The 16,501-nt window shown below is 39.7% G+C and overlaps 2 protein-coding genes across 5 annotated transcripts in view; one reads left to right on the forward strand and one right to left on the reverse strand.

Moving 5' to 3' along the window:
- Positions 1 to 9,507, forward strand: part of guk1a (guanylate kinase 1a) — a 59,261-nt gene extending 49,754 nt beyond the window's left edge. For all 4 annotated transcript variants that reach the window (XM_073054983.1, XM_073054986.1, XM_073054985.1 and 1 more), the window contains 3 exons: positions 4,312 to 4,396; positions 4,676 to 4,761; positions 7,623 to 9,507. In XM_073054983.1, the coding sequence (XP_072911084.1) occupies positions 4,312 to 4,396; positions 4,676 to 4,761; positions 7,623 to 7,655 (204 nt within the window). In that variant the 3' untranslated portion in view covers positions 7,656 to 9,507. The remainder of the gene's footprint in view (positions 1 to 4,311; positions 4,397 to 4,675; positions 4,762 to 7,622) is intronic.
- The window catches only part of LOC140732397 (obscurin-like), a 530,964-nt gene continuing 523,757 nt past the window's right edge, over positions 9,295 to 16,501 (reverse strand). Inside the window, exons 118-120 of the mRNA XM_073054987.1 lie at positions 12,226 to 12,301; positions 11,253 to 11,402; positions 9,295 to 10,406 (exon numbers count right to left, since the gene is read on the reverse strand). Coding sequence (XP_072911088.1) covers positions 10,229 to 10,406; positions 11,253 to 11,402; positions 12,226 to 12,301 — 404 coding nt within the window. The 3' untranslated portion in view covers positions 9,295 to 10,228. The remainder of the gene's footprint in view (positions 10,407 to 11,252; positions 11,403 to 12,225; positions 12,302 to 16,501) is intronic.

Here is a 16,501-nt window from a genome sequence, read left to right on the forward strand (position 1 = left end):
CTTTAGCTTCTTAAATTTCAGGGTGGATTCAATAATATTATGATCACTTTCCCCTAAGGGTTCTTTTACCTTAAACTCTCTGATCAATTCTGGTCCATTGTAAAATGCCCAGTCCAGAACTGATCCTCTAGTGGGCTCAACCACAGGCTGCTCTAAACAAATATCTCGTAGGCAGTCTAGAAATTACCCCTCCTGTAATCCAGCACCAACCTGATTTTCCCAATTTACCTGCATATTGAAATCCCCCATGACCATTGTAACATTACCCTTTTGGCATTCATTTTCTATCTCCCATTGTATTTTGTAGGCCAGACCTTTCTACCATTTGGTGGGGTCTGTATACCACTCCCATCAGGGTCTTTTTACTCTTGCAGTTCTTTAGCTCTATCCACAATGATTCAACACCTTCCAACCTTATGTCACCTCTTTCTAATGATTTGATTTCATTTTTACCAACAGAGCAATACCACCCCATCTGCCTTCCTGCCTATCCTTTTGATTCAGTGTGTATCCTTGGACATTAAGCTCCATTATAATCTTTCAGCCATGTTTCTGTGATGCCAACAACATCATACCTACCAATCTGCAACTGTGCTACAAGTTCACCTACCTTATTCCGTATCCTGCATGTATTCAGATACAACACCTTCAGTCCTGTATTCATTCTTTTCGATTTTGTCACACCATGCTCAACCTTTTGATTCCTAACTTTGTCTGAGGTCTCACCAACATCTGCCTCCATAATCTCTCCACTAACTGTTCTGACACTCTGGTTCCCATCCTCCCACAACTTGTTTAAACCCCTCCGTGCAGCATTAACAAACCTTCCTGCTAGGATATTAGTCCCCCTCCCCTTTTGTACAGGTTCCACCTTCCCTGGAAGAGAGCCCAGTGATCCAAAAATCTATTCCTCCCTCCTACACCAACTCCTTAACCATGTATTAAACTGTATAAACTTCCTAGTTCTAGCCTCCCTAGCACGTGGCATGGGTGGCAACCCCAAGATCACAACCCTGGAGGTCCTGCACATTAACTTGGCACCCAACTCCTTATGCAGAACCTCGTCACTCATCCTTCCTATGTCATTGGTACCTATGTGGATCAGAACTTCTGGCTGTTCATCCTTCCACTTAAGAATGCTGAGGACTCGATCTGAGATATCCTGGACCATGGCACTTGGGTGGCAACACACCATCTGGGAACCTCGTTCTTACCCACAGAACCTCCTATCCATTCCCTTAACTAATAAATCCCCTGTCACCACTACATGCCTCTTCTTCCCCCTTCTTGTCTGAGTCAGACAGCTAGACTCAGTGCCAGAGACCTGAGCACTGTGACTTTCCTCGGTCAGGTCAATCTTCCCCCCCACCCCCCCGCCTGCCCCGACAGTAATCAAAGTGAGATACTTGTTATACCTGTTGTTGAGGGGGATGGCCACAGGGTACTCTGTACTGGCTCCTTAATCCCTTGCTCCTTCCTGTCATCCTGTTTCCTGCATCTTGGGGGTAACAACCTCTTTATATCTCCTATCCATCACCTCTTCAGCCTCCTGAATGATCTGGTGTTCATCCAGTTCCAGTTTCAGCTCCAGTTCCTTAACATGGTTTGTTAGAAGCTGCGGGTGGATGCACCTCACAGTTGTAATGGTCTGGGATACTGGAGGTCTCCCTGCCTTTCCACATCCTACAAGGGAGGAGCATTGCACTATCCTGCCTGGCATCTCTACCTAACTGAGCAGATATAAAGAAGAGAAGGGGGAAAAAAAACTTGATCTTTTCTTTCCTTTGCTTTCTCTGAGTGAAGCCTAGAAGAGCTAAAGCCTTAAGATCACCACATTGACTCTGTCCACACAGACGATGGCCACTGTGCTTGCCCCTGCCTTCCTTTAATTTGCTGTTACTAATTAATCCCAAACACCTATTGGCCACTGGCCAAAGCTCTGTTTCGCTGCCACAATTCGCTCTTGCCTTTTATCCTTGGGCAGTGGACCTGATTGAAGTCCCCTTTTCTTCAAACTTCTGATGTCTCAACTGGCTGCTGGTCGAAGCTCTATTAATTGTATTATTAAGCATCATACTAATCATTCCTATTTTCACATCTGAGTTGTTTATATGGAATGGAATGTCTTTAAGTTAAAGCAGCACTCAATTAGAAACATAAAAGAGCACATCAATGATTGTTGTCTAGATAAGTATTTTATTGATTTTATTTTCAGTCTGCTAGTCTGTGGAAGCTCAGACCTGCAATGCTTCAATGTTGTTTCATGGGAGTAATGCAGAACAGCAAATATAGTTCTGACATTGAAACTCTTTATAGTCTTTTCATTAGTTAATGCAGCAATAAATTTGAAATAACAAACAATATACTGGAGGAACTCAGTGGGTGAGCAGCAAGTGTGTGGGGAGGGAGTAATTATTGTGTTGGTGTTTCAGCGTGGAAAACCGACAATTTCTTTTTTTGCCCATAAATGCTGTTTGACTTGCTGAGTTCTTCTTGCACATTGTTGCTTCAGATTCCAGTAAGTTCAGAAGAGTTTGGAAAAGTTTTCAAAAGGAAGTAACATAAATACTTGAAATTTAATAAAAGAGCTTTCATGCCGATTTGAGTATCTGCTAAAATATCATTGCAGATGCTGGGACAAATGTTTCTTTCCATGGTGTCAGTACTGTAGTTTCTTTGCCAAACTGGACAGTTTAAAGCAGCTTGGAAGAGTGGCCAAGAAATACTTATTTGTGATATATTTCATCAAGGATCCTTTTTATAAAGGGTTTCTTGAAACCTCCTCGCAATGTTATGACAGTTTGGATCAAAGTAGTTTGGGTTGCCCGTTTGTATCGCCACCTTGAATGGAGGCTCCGATGTATAGGATCAAAAGAGGCTGCAGCTCTATCACGGGCACAACCCTCCCCTTGGGGATTACATTAAAAGGTAGTGTCTCAAGAAAATGACATTTATCATTGAGGACCTGAGACTCCCACTCTTCTCATGACTACCATCGAGGAGTAGGTACAGGGGCCTGAAGACCCACTCAGAACATTTTAGGAACAACAACTTTCCCTCTGCTATCAGATTTCTGAATGATCCACAAACACTTTAACACTATTTATAACCTTAATTGTACTGCTGTCACAATACAACAATGTCGATAATAAATCTGGTTCTGAAACATTACTGACTGGGTGAGTTACAGTGAACCATCTGCCTATGGTACTCCCATATTGTGGTTAATAAATAAATAGAACTTTGCAATTAGAACTTCTTGTTGTCTACTGAAGACAATGATTTACAGATTGACTAGTACATTGGAAAGATTTGTCTCAGTGGGGAAAAAGAATGCAAAATGAATCTTGTTTAGCTGATAATGTACAATTAATGGTTATTGAATTTTACAATTACCGTAGATTCCGGACTACAGAGCGCACCTGATTAAAAGCCGCTGGCTCTAATTTTAGAAATAAAATCAATTTTTTAATTGTAAAGGCCGCACCGGATTTTAGGCCGCACCGCTACTTTAAAATATACATACGTATCGGTAACACAAATTACGTTGCATATACTTTTTTACTGAACAGCACGAACAACATTCCAATATCTCCTAGCGACTGGTAAAAATATATATACTGCAGCCTACCAGGAAAAGTTATTGATCGCCTTTAACTTAAAAGCAGCGTTTTCGCTCGGGTCTGACGCGCTTGCGTAACGCGATCGGGTCTAATCGGGTCTGACGCGCTTGCGTAACGCGATCGGGTCTAATCGGGTCTGACGCGCTTGCGTAACGCGATCGGGTCTAATCGGGTCTGATGCGCTCGGGTCTTGCTTTTCTTCGAGTATTTTCCATGTTGATGAGGGTGAGTACAAATGACTGATTTACAATAATTTAATTGTGAAAGTGCGCTTGATTTATCGTACAATTTCATTGGACCTCTGTGAACTACTCATCAATTTTATTGGTCTACTGTTACGAGGCAAAATGTTTACGAGGCGGCATGAAAAAAACCCATGTATTAGCCGCTCTGGATTAAAGGCCGCAGAGTTCAAAGCTGTTCAAAATGTGGGGAAAAAAGTAGCGGCTTATAATCCGGAATCTACGGTAGTCTAGATGCTCAAAACTCTCCAACAACATTTAAAACCTCGATGTTGGTTAATTGTACAGGATATTTCTCAAGCTTTTAAAATATTATGCAATAGACTGATTAACCAGAATCCACAGTGTAAATCTTGGGTAAACTTGAGATTTTGTTCCAAGCAAATCAATGCAAAATAAATGTAACATTGTCATAACTGTTGAAAATCTTTTAAAAAATTTTCTAGGAAGAACGGCTGAGGCAAAGGAAAACAGAATCTGCAGAAAGTCTACAAAAGAGACTATTAGCAGCAAAATTAGACATGGAATTCAGTAAGCACTTTAGAAAATATTTTCTGACATGTGCATGTTCTTGATATTAATGGATGTAATTTTCGAAGCCCCTGTCTTAATTGGTATTGAATATAGAACCAGCGTGTCCTCTGAACAGACTGAATTTTTAGTAACACAATCTGCTGGGAAAACTCAGGGTGGGGGGAGTGGTGGGGTGGAAGAGGTGGAAGTAGCTAACTGGATAATTTTTATGTCAGACAAAATCTGAAATTATAAAGACCAGAATCAAACGCATTGTGTATGTTTTTTATTTTGCAGGTAAACAGCCTGGTATGTTTGATGTTGTAATAATAAATGATAATTTAGAGGATGCCTATTCCCAGTTGAGATCAGTTCTTCTTGAGGTGAGCTAATTACAAATTAACTACATATTTTATCTTTGTTGAGGACACCGACTAGATTGTTTACTGAACTTTTAGGGTGTTACCAATAGTGAGAAGTGATTTTCCTGTAAATTAGAATAATAAATTTGAAGATTACAGCCTGAAAGAAATGTAATATCTGTTTAGTGTGTAAGGTGATAGCTAAATATGGAATACTTTCATTTAATCAATCTTGTTCATTCTGGCCTTTTCTTGATCAGGAGGATCTGGGTTCAAATCCAATGTTGTTAGAGCAGCTCTTGCAATGTTAAATGCCAGTTTTTCAGATTGGATAATGGAGATCCCAGAGCCCCGTCAAATTCTCCCAATGCTACCAAAAAAAGTTAAATAGATGAGTTAATCAATTCATCTCATTACTGTTGTTCAATTCCAGAAGGACATTGAATAGAGGCCCAAAGCCATCAAATGCTCTTCATATGATGAGCATTTCAATTCAGGAATCATTTTCATGAACCTCCTTTGAACACTATCCAATATCAGCACATCCTTTCTTTAAAAAGGGTCCAAAACTGCCCACAATACTCCAAGTGAGGCTTCACATGCTTTATAAAGTCTCAACATTATATCTTTGCTTTTATATTCTACTCCTCTGAAAATGAATGCTAACATCACATTTGCCTTCCTCACCACTGACTCAACATGCAAATTAACCTTTAGCAAATCCTACACAAGGACTCCCAAATCACTGCACATCAGATTTTTGTATTTTCTCTCCATTTGAAAATAATCCAGCCTTTCATTTCTTCTACCAAAGAGCATGACTGTACAAAGAGCATTCCTGACACTGTATTCACAAGATCACAAGACAAAGGAGCAGAAGTAGGCCATTCGGCCCATCGCATCTGCTCCGCCACTCCACCACTCCACCATGAGCTAAACTATTCCCCTGTCTAGTTCCAATTTCCGGCTTTTTTCCCATATCCCTTGATACCCTGACTAATTAGATACCTGTCAATCTCCTTAAAAACCCTCAATGATTGGGCCTCCACAGCTGTATATGGCAACAAATTCCATAAATCCATGACCCTCTGGCTAAAAATATTTCTCCTCATCTCTGTTTGAAATGGGTACCCTCTAATTCTAAGACTATGACCTCTTGTCCTAGACTCACCCACCAAGGGAAACAGCCTTTCCACATCTACTCTGCCCAACCCTTTCAACATTCGAAATGTGTCTATGAGATCCCCTCTCAAACGTTCCTTATATGTTAGTCCCTGCATTCCAGGAATCATCCTCGTGAATCTTCTCTGAACTCTCTCCAACATCAGCACATCCTTTCTAAGATAAGGGGCCCAAAACTGTACACAGTATTCCAAATGGGATCTCACCAGTGCCCCATAGAGCCTCATCAACACCTCCTTACTCTTTTACACTATTCCCCTTGAAATGAATGCCAACATAGCATTCGCTTTTCTTACTGCCGATCCAACCTGGTGGTTAACCTTTAGGGTATCCTGCACTAGGATCCCCAAGTCCCTTTGAACTTCCAATTTTTGAATTTTCTCCCCATCTAAATAATAATCTGCCTGATTGTTTCTTCTTCCAAAATGTACAACTGTACATTTCTCACCATTGTATTTCATCTGCCATTTCTTTGCCCACTCTCCTAAACTGACCAAGTCTCTCTGCAGCCTTTCTGTTTCTTCAACACTTCCTGCTCCACCTATCTTGGTGTCATCCGCAAACTTAGCCACAAAACCATTTACTCTATAATCTAAATCATCGATATACAGTGTAAAAAGAAGAGGCCCCAACACTGACTCCTGCAGAACACCACTAGTAACCGGCAACCAACCAGAATAGGATCCATCTGCCACCTTTTGTAGCCTCTCTAATTCCTCAAAACTACCTGCTCTTCCACCTATCTTCGTATCATCTGCAAACTTGGCCACAACGCCATCAATTCCATTGGCATATAATGTAAAAAGCAGTCATAACAGATCCCTGTGGAACACCTTTAGTCACAGGCAGCCAACCAGAATAAGGCTCCCTTTATTCCCACTCTTTGTCTCCTGCCAATTAGCCAATTCTCTATCCACACTAGTATTTTTTCTGTAATACCATGGGTATTTGTTAAGCAGCCTCATGTGTGGCACCTTGTCAAAGGCCTTATGAAAATCCAAGTATGCAACATCCACCAATTCTCTTTTGTCTGTCTTGCTTGTTATTTCTTTAAGGAATTCCTACAGATTTGTCAAGCAAGATTTCCCCCAAGGAAATTTTAAAACAGGTGCTGGAAATCATGATGAAAGCTATTCCTTGCGAATGGCCAGTTTCTTTCCCCGGGAAAGAAACAGTGATGAAACTGAAGCTGATGTATCAGGCAAGCACATGTCAAACACAGTTAATCAAGCAGCAAATAGAAAGAAAATGAGTATAGCTGATTTTGACTTAAAGTTAAGCAATCTGTTTGAACCTCAGACAAATTCAGGAAGGATAATGGAGAATTCAAACACACTGGTGTGCATAGAACATGATGTCTGTGCTGACTATGCCAATGTAAACTAATCCCACCTGCCTGCATAGGGTCTGTATCCCTCCATTCTCTACCTGCTTGTTTCCGTCACTTCCCCTGTGCTCCGGGCACCTGCAACTCTGTGGATACAGAAAACTTTCCTTGTGAAACTCCCTTACTTAAAGAAAAAAATTAAAACTGGAGGAACTGTGTTTAAAAACTCAAGGGTCCCTACTGTTTAGACTGAAAGAGCAAAGATGAAATGGATTTATGAGAACATTTAAAAGAAATAATAAAATTATTAGCTTGTTCATCTGATTTTGGAAGAACAACTGTTTCTTTGTATTTATTATTTCTGTTATTGCAGGAAATCAAAAAGGCAACAGCCTTACAGAACTGAAGTGGTTCCAAGCGCCATTCCATTCATTTTGAAAGTTCTATTCCAGCAAATTAAAGTAGGAAGGATGAAAATGCCTCTTTTACAAGCTTTTATAAAGTTACTTTGTGTTGGTGTATTTTTGTTAAGCAAAAATAATGAATTTCCAGTTTGTATATTTTTATTAGGGAATACTTCTTGATAGAAAAGACACTTAATATAATAATTAGCCCTATCTAAATGCAGAAATTACTCATACAACTTTTTGGGTGTTTAATCATCTGTTGGAATTTGTTATTAATGACATACACTGCATTGTATCTTGGGACACTTTATAATGAGAAAGTGATCATGATTGGACCAAATGCAGAAGATATTGGACTTGGGTCAGAACATTTGAACCCACATAATTTACTCTTGTCTATATGAAATGCTGAAATAGAAGAACTATTCTATTATGTGATTGTCTGAATTTCATGTATTACTTGAGGTAGAATTCAATGTAAAGTTGGTCTAGTTATCTATGTACGCATGACCTTTTCAGGGATATAAAGAAATTCAGGGAGGGGGAACATTATTCATTGTGTGAGACAGATGAAGTCTTCATTTGTCTGGATGAGAGCAGCTTCAAAAACACAAGAAGCTTAAAACTGTACAGGACTTTGCACATCTACAACCATGCACCACTCCACAATATTTGCAGTTTGTACCATTTATAAGATGCACTGAACCAATGGGCAAGAAAGATAACACCATCCACAAGTTGCCCTCTAAGTCAGGAGTTCTGTGGACCACTTGCTTAATGGTATTAGCCCATGGTATATGAAGTTTTGGGAACCCGTAGTCTAGGTCATTCAGATTTAGAAATGTATGACAGTTCATTCACTATCACACAGAGCTCTTGGTTATCACTAATAACCACTGTAGCGGTTGAAGAAGGTAGTTCACTGCTACCTTCTCAAGGGCAACTGGGAATGAGTAATTAAATGGTGGCTCAGCCCGTGGAACTGACATCTGTATTGTCCTCTCATATGAGGTTATTAACTTTTCTGGAAGAACAGAAGAGCAAAAAAATTGTTCGAGGAATGAGACTGGGAACTGTAGTGTGGAAGAGTCTGTGTTCTCATGCATGAATGAATGAATTACTGGCAGAAAGTGTATATAACTAATCCTAGAAATCTGAAATAAAAATGCTCAAGAACTCTGCATGTTTATGAAATAGTTATGCTAACATTATAGTTTACCAGGTTGCTTTCAGAGATGAAGAATTAGTCTCCGAAGGAAAGGATAGGCATTTAGAAGAAAGAGATGTGATTTTGTTGAAATATTCTGAGAGAATCAGACTGAGAGAACAAAGCTTCAGAATACAGGAGCACTCTTTAAAATGGTGTTAGAAGAGGATAAGTTTCTTCCCTCAAAGGATTACCTGTTTTTTGGATTCATCTTCTCAAGAGTGGTGGAGGTAGATTTACGGCAGATTCGAAGCTGATGACATATTTATGGACTAGAGTGGTGACTGGCTACATGTAACAAGCAAGAAAGTGATGTTGAAACCAAAATCAGATCAGTCATGGTTTTATTGTATGGTGCAGTAGATCAGAAATGCCTCCTGAACTATTCTTGCTTTTTTTCTTCATAACATCTCAAATTTTAATAAACTGTGAAATTTACAAACAGCAAAAGTTTATTAAAATAATAAAAACACTTCCACACATACAATCTTTGCAACTGCATGCAGATTAAAGAGTTGTATTATTCTAAGTTGGAAGCATTCTTAAACAAACTTTGTTCTATATAAAAATGTCTAGGTTGTAAAAGAGAAAGATCTCTGTTTAGGAGATTTTTGAAAAATTAAATTGTTCTTGGAAAAAGCTGATTGAATTTCTTTGGTTTTATAACAATCTCCACAGCCTATAATCATGTTAAAATCATGATGTTATGAGAGGTATTCAGAAATCTTTCTGCAGGCCTACAAATGGCTTAATTAGAGTTTTCCATTATCTAGAAATACCTTTAAAAGTACATTGAGGGTTATAATTGCTAGAAATATATTATAAAGATAGCTTCAAGGGCAACTTCACACAAGTGAACTATCAATTGTGGTTGCAGGAATGGTATGGATATTTGCTGTGATGTTTAAAAAAAAATTGAAGCTGCAACATCCTATTTTTAATTCTTTGACTTCTACTTCCATGCATTTTCAAGACTATATTTTCAAATATTTACCGTAGTAAGTATATTTCTAATAATAATTTCAACAGAACCATCCCACTGGAAAATCCACTTGTAGATTTCACTCCTTGTCTCTACAAAGGGTTTAGTGCTCAGTATATATTCTATAAAGAAGGAGAACATCTATCACATAATGTAAAGCTAATAGTTTGTATAAGTTTTTATACAATGCTGTAGTTAACAGGAATAAATTGGCACACATTCAATCTACTAATCAAATAAATTGCACCAAAACAAAGCAGTAGGACAGTGGTGTCATTCCATCATGAACCTACCTTTGACAATATATTTCCATTAGCTTTATCCCAAAGTTAAAAGCATAATGATGAAATACATCATATTTCTTTACTTTTTTTCTCTCTTCGTCAGTGAAGTAGCAGCACTTCATGCTTTGTACACAGAAGTGTCCTCTGCTTTTCCCGTTGTTTTAGGTAATTCCTGAGCTTTTCTGTTTGAAAGGAAATTCCTGAATTTCTCAGCTTCATCCTTGTGTCCTCTTGGAACAATGGAAATGAACGACATTCTGAGGCACACAACCTTCCTCTATAACATACACAAAAATAAATGCTTGCTATATTTTCAATTAATGATGATACTGCAGCACTGCATGTTTTGAGAGATTCACTGCTTACAGTTTAAAAGAAATAGTTTACTCATACATATCAGTGCATGAAGAAAGACATTTAAGAAATTGCAGTAAATATGAGTTATTACAGTAGCAATAAGGGTTCAGCTACCTCTGCCTCTATTTGTGTACTACTGAAAATTTCATCTGCAATTCTGTAATCACTGGATTACTATTCCTGCATCCAACTGGCTGGCCTCCCTTTTCATATTTTGTAAATAAGGCATATACAATAATGTCTTAGTCCCAAGTCAGGAGCAGTCCTGTTCACCCATGTATCTGAGCTACAGCAGCGCCTGGTTAAAAACACCAATATTTTAACAGAAATGCTGGAAACTCTGAGCATTCTGTCTTCCTCAGTTCTGATGAAGAGTTCTCCAACTGAAACATTGACTGGTTTCTCTCTCCACAGATTCTGTGTGACTAGCCAATTTCTTTATATCATGCTCTCACCCTCACCCTGTGTAGTCTGTAAGATTTCTCTGCTCTTCAGGTTCTTCAGCATTAATATCCTAACTGCTTCACCACTGCCTTCAGTTTTGGTGGAACTAAACTCTGGAATTAAAATGTTCATTAAATCTCTCTGCCTCAATACCTCTTCTCTAAGGTGCTCTTTAAAACCTGCATTTTCCCCAATTTGATAGCTCATATCTGTACTGCACTGGACATTTTATTCAGTTAAAGGTGTAGACTGTAGAAACAAAAGTTGTCCTTCCTGCATAATTATAGATTGGAATCAAGAGCAAGATAAACACAAAACTTACCCTGGATTAAAACATAATGTGCTCTTCAGAAATGAAACTGCCCCTTGTGAAAGATCAGGATAGCATCGCCCTAACTTGATTTTCCCTTTCCGAATGTTCTTTTCTTTGTCACAGTCTCTGTCAGACTTAAAAGGGCAATCTCCACTCATCCTACAAGAGAATGAGAAAACATTTCTGGTTGGGAATCTTTTTGTATTTCAACTTATATTTGTTTTTTGTCAAGTTGCTACTCCTGGACAGCTTTTGAGTGTTGTTTGAGATAACTAGCTTATGGCCCAGCTGCTAGCCTTTCCAACTGTTCCTAAATATTTCTGATGACCAAAGACACCTAAAACCCATCCAAATAAATGATAAGACTGAAACATACTGTTTAACAATCATTGTTAATAAATTTATGTGGATTTATCTCATATAAAACATCAATATTAGTGGTTTTGAACAATTTTAACCACTTGCCTTTTTCAAGCAGGTGGACAGTCCCATCCATAAGAATGAAAGTATGCCATATACCCATTTAAATAGGTACATATTTCAGGATGTAAAGTTGAGGACCCACTAAGCAAATCCGCTCCTCAGCTTAAACTAACTCAGTGGTGTGGGCAAAGGCAGAGGAAAAAGTCAGATGTTGTTCAGTACATAAACGGGCTTTTTATTTCACTGAGTCTGTGCTGACTAAAACAGCATTAAGCTAACTGTACTACCCCTGTATTCCCTTTAGCTTCTCCAGTATTATACTACTTATTTACACACTAAGAGCAATCTGAAGTGATCCATTAGACCAACCAAGCAACAAGTGTTTGGGATGTGGGAGGGAACTGGTGTACCCAGGGAAATTCAAAGGGTCACAGAGAGTATGTGAAAACTTCACAGAGCCAGCGCCAGAGGTCATGATCAATCATAGGTCACTGGGATTGTGATACAGCTTTCTACTAGCTGGGCCGCTTTGTGGACAGAATCTGTTTCCAGAACTCACATTGTAAAGGCCACCACACCAACAGCCCAAATGTCTGTCTCTGGAACAACGGGCTTCCCTTCAAGGATTTCTGGAGCTGAAAAAAGAAAACTTATGAGTTATAGACAATAGACACAGAAGTAGACCATTCGGCCCTTCGAGCCTGCACCACCATTCTGAGATCATGGCTGATCATCTACTATCAATACCCGGTTCCTGCCTTGTCCCCATATCCCTTGATTCCCCTATCCATAAGATACCTATCTAGCTCCTTGAAAGCATCCAGAGAATTGGCCTCCACTGCCTTCCGAGGCAGTGCATCCCACACCCCCACAACTCACTGGGAGAAGAAGTTGAAATACATTTGGGGGAAAAAGTATGTTTATAATCTTTCAAATACGTGTTCATACTGACAACAAATAAATCATAATGCCCCACACATTGTATTTAAAAAAGAGAACAACTGGATATTCCTTCCCGAGTTACCAAATGTATTCTTTCTTGGAGTGATGGATTTGTTCAGTAAGGGAATTTCAGTGACTAGAGTCTGTGGGGAAATCACAACTTTTTACTCTAGACTGATTGTCTAATACTGATGCAAGTCAGGTGGTGAGTCTTTTCTAACTGATAGCTATCATACTTGCTTCCACCAAATCCCTGGCAGTGTGTATTAGTTTTCTGCTATTCTCTGTTAAAAAAAAATTGTCTTGCAAATCTGCTGTAAATTTCCTCCTCTCACTTTAAATATGGATAATACCTGGGAGATATTCCACTATCAACCCTATATATGCCTCTCAATTTTATAAACTTCTATCAGGTCACCCCTCAGCCTCCAACACTCCAGAGAAAACGATCCAAGTTAGTCTAGCCTCTTCAAAGCTTCCACTTCATTTCCTGTAACTGATTTTCCTTTCAGATAGACATGATGGTTCCTCAGAGAAGTCCCTCAAGATTCAGTCACAAACAATTTGCCGGAATAACTCGGGAAAAGAAACCGGTAATATTTTGTGCTGAAACGCTGCATTGTGACAGGGATTGTGACCTGAACATCTGAGCTTTTGGCTCAGCTCCACAAAATGTGTGGAACAAACATGAAAGAGCACCACCAATAGAGGATTAATTGATAGAGGGCCACACAGTTGTCTCTGATTGTAGGTACAACACTTCATTGACTTGGTGTGAGGGGTCAAGGATGTCACTGAACAGACATAAAACATCTTGAAGTGGAACAGCAAGTAGCCAAAATAATGGTCCATAATGATGGTTGCAGCTGTAGGGAAGGGTTCAGATGTATTTGGGAGGGAGATGGAATATTGAGGGCAGAATCAGATGGAGAAAAGCAATGCTTGACCTAGAAGGTGAGGAAGAATTCAAGGAGGATAAGACTATAGTACTGGCAATGGCAGAGTATTTGGAAGAGACAGAATGTACAAATATAAAGATGTACCAAACAAATAGAGCCAGACTGAGAGTCAGGAAAAATGGTGAGAACAAACATCATAGCTATAGAAATGGAGAAGGAGAAATACTAAGTAAAAATAATGGTTGGAGGGAAACTGGGTTCAATCGGATGAGAGTGGATCTGGACCAGGAAACTGAAAGCAAACACGAGGAAATCTGCAGATGCTGGAAATTCAAGCAACACACACAAACTGCTGGTGGAACACAGCAGGCCAGGCAGCATCTATAACGAGAAGCACTGTTGACATCTCGGCCCGAAACGTTGACTGTGCTTCTCCTTATAGATGCTGCCTGGCCTGCTGTGTTCCACCAGCAGTTTGTGTGTGTTAACTGAAAGCAAAGGTTGACAGGTAGAACTGTAGATAATATATAGATATTTGGGTACAGTTGAGGCACACTCCCACAAGGAGAAAAGGAAGAACATATTCAGAATTCTGTGGATGACAGAAGAGATAATGAGGAAGAAAAAGCAAAAACAAAGCTGCTTAAAACAGCATATTACAAAAGAATCAGTAGATGTGTAAATCTAGAGAGGCAAAGAGTGATCAGAAAGAGTCCTGTAGACTGTTGATCTTGGTCGTCAGCTCCCCCAGTGACAGCCTGACGTCTGCTGGGTGGAATGTACACCTACAGGCTACTGAGAACTCCCTCAGTAGGCAGAACCAACGATTTAACTGCCAGATAGTCCTGGCTGGGGTGAACAGAAATGAGACAGAACTACTTAGTCCATGCATCACAAAAGCTAATCATGAAGCACCTCCGCATCTGCCTTTACCTGACACCGCTGTTGGGTCCATGTGGTGGATGGTGAAGTCTTCAGGTTGGAGCACTGTATCCAGTGTGCTGGAGGTAAGCCATGTCTCTGTGAAACAGAGTGCACAACAGTTCCTGATATCCCTCTGCTGCTGTAGTCTTGCTCTGAGATCTTCATTTTTATTTTCATTTTATTTTCCAGAGATCAGGAGGGAAGATGGTGGGGAAGGGGCAGGGGCTTAGTGTCCATGCTGAGGTTTTACCTGGAGGTTTTCCCAGCAGCCCCATTTGCTGAGCTTCCAGCTGCTGCACTCGCTCCCTGGGTGGGTCTGGAGATCAGGTTCACTTCATGGTTTGAAACAATATTACCACAGTCTCCGTGGCTGCAAATTTCAGTTGTTGTATTTGTAAATAGGAGAACATAATGATTCTTTTGGGACTGCACACAAAAGTCTCCCCTCTCCAGTACCATTTTTTTGTTTACGGATATTCCTAAAAAAAAATCATGTGATATGAAGAGGGTCCCTTAAGAGATTCCAGGGGTGGTGAATAAGGAAAAGTAGTATGAATCTATTTTTATGACTTCTCCCTTAAAAGTTCTTTCACTGTTGTATCAAGATCCTGGAACTCCCTCCTTAGCAGCATTCTGGATATTCAAGAATTGCAGCAGTTTGATTAAATTAAGCTTTGAATACAGCATAGAAATGGATCTTTCAGCCCATGCCAAACATTTTGCCCATTATATAATAATCTGATATGGCAGCATTAGGATTGTATCCTCTGCCATGCTGACTGAAGTGTGTAAAAGCCTTTTAAATGTGATCATACCTGACTGTACCATCTACCCTGGCAGCAAGTTCAAGATATAACCATTCTCTGTGTAAAGAAAAATACCCTTCCGGTCTCTCTTAAAACTCTTTCTGCTCACATTAAACATATGATCTCTAGAGTTTGACACTGTGCCATGGGAAAAAGATTTGACCACCTTTGCAACCTATGCCTTGAACAGTCTTAGATAGTACTGTCGGGTTACACTTGGCCTTCTTCGCTCCAGGGAAAATAAATGAGTCCAGGCAACATTCTTTTAGAAAGATAAGATAATATGCTGATCCTCTAATGATTTTAATCAAATATTCTTGTGCTGGTGCTTTAAGTGTTTGTTGTTCTAGAGAAATGAATGATTGATGTAGACCAAGAACCTCCCAGTATTCTAAAAAAGCAGAAACAGATTGGGCCTTGATAACGTTAAATGCAACTGTGAAGTGGGTGATACAAGCGCAAGGAACTGGATGTTCTGCTTCAAGGCGTGACTCTTCATTGAAGACAGAAAACAATCTTAAATGCATAATTAGATTTATCCTGTTGTGGCTTTGACCTTGGTGACAGAGAAATAACCACCTCTATTGGAATCAGAATGTGAATAGTTAACTGCTGTATTAAAGAGAAAGCCCACATTATAAAAGCAAAACTGAAACTAAAACAAAATACTGGAAACAGCAAATCAGGGAACATCAGTACAGAGAAACACAATCGATGTTTCAGCCACTTTATCAGGACTCTCCGCTGGTGCTGTTAAAAGGCCCCCCTCCTATTGATCAGAGCCAACCATGGATGTTGAGTCCTAACTTTCTACATAAGCCAGAGCAGTACGATGTAGAGAGCAAGCTGTTGCCCATGAAGTTAGCTCACCCTCTTCGCACAGCTTATGAATCTAAAGAAACGGCAGGGACAAATAGTTTGGCACCACTGGCGCCACAGGAGTCACCAGTCAGCATTGAACTCAACATAGGTCTGTCTTAAGGACTCCAGCCCCAGATTTTTCCTTAAGGTTTACTCCTGAAGCCTTCCCCTTGAGTGAGTATAGCCGCAAGGCAGCAGAGGTTTGAGATCAGAGTTTTCCTTCTAGATGAGCTGTCAACCACAGCTGTCAAGTTTAATCTGCCCAAAACAAATAGTTTAAAGGTGCCAATAACCTACCTTTACCCCTTCTGTCAGTAGAAAAAATTCTACTGGGCTTAGAAGTGAAGCCATACGTGAATGTCAGAAGCTGGGCTTGACTGTCAGAGGCTATTTGAAACGCAAT

Source organism: Hemitrygon akajei, chromosome 8 (assembly GCF_048418815.1).
Source record: "Hemitrygon akajei chromosome 8, sHemAka1.3, whole genome shotgun sequence".
NCBI lineage: Eukaryota > Metazoa > Chordata > Chondrichthyes > Myliobatiformes > Dasyatidae > Hemitrygon > Hemitrygon akajei.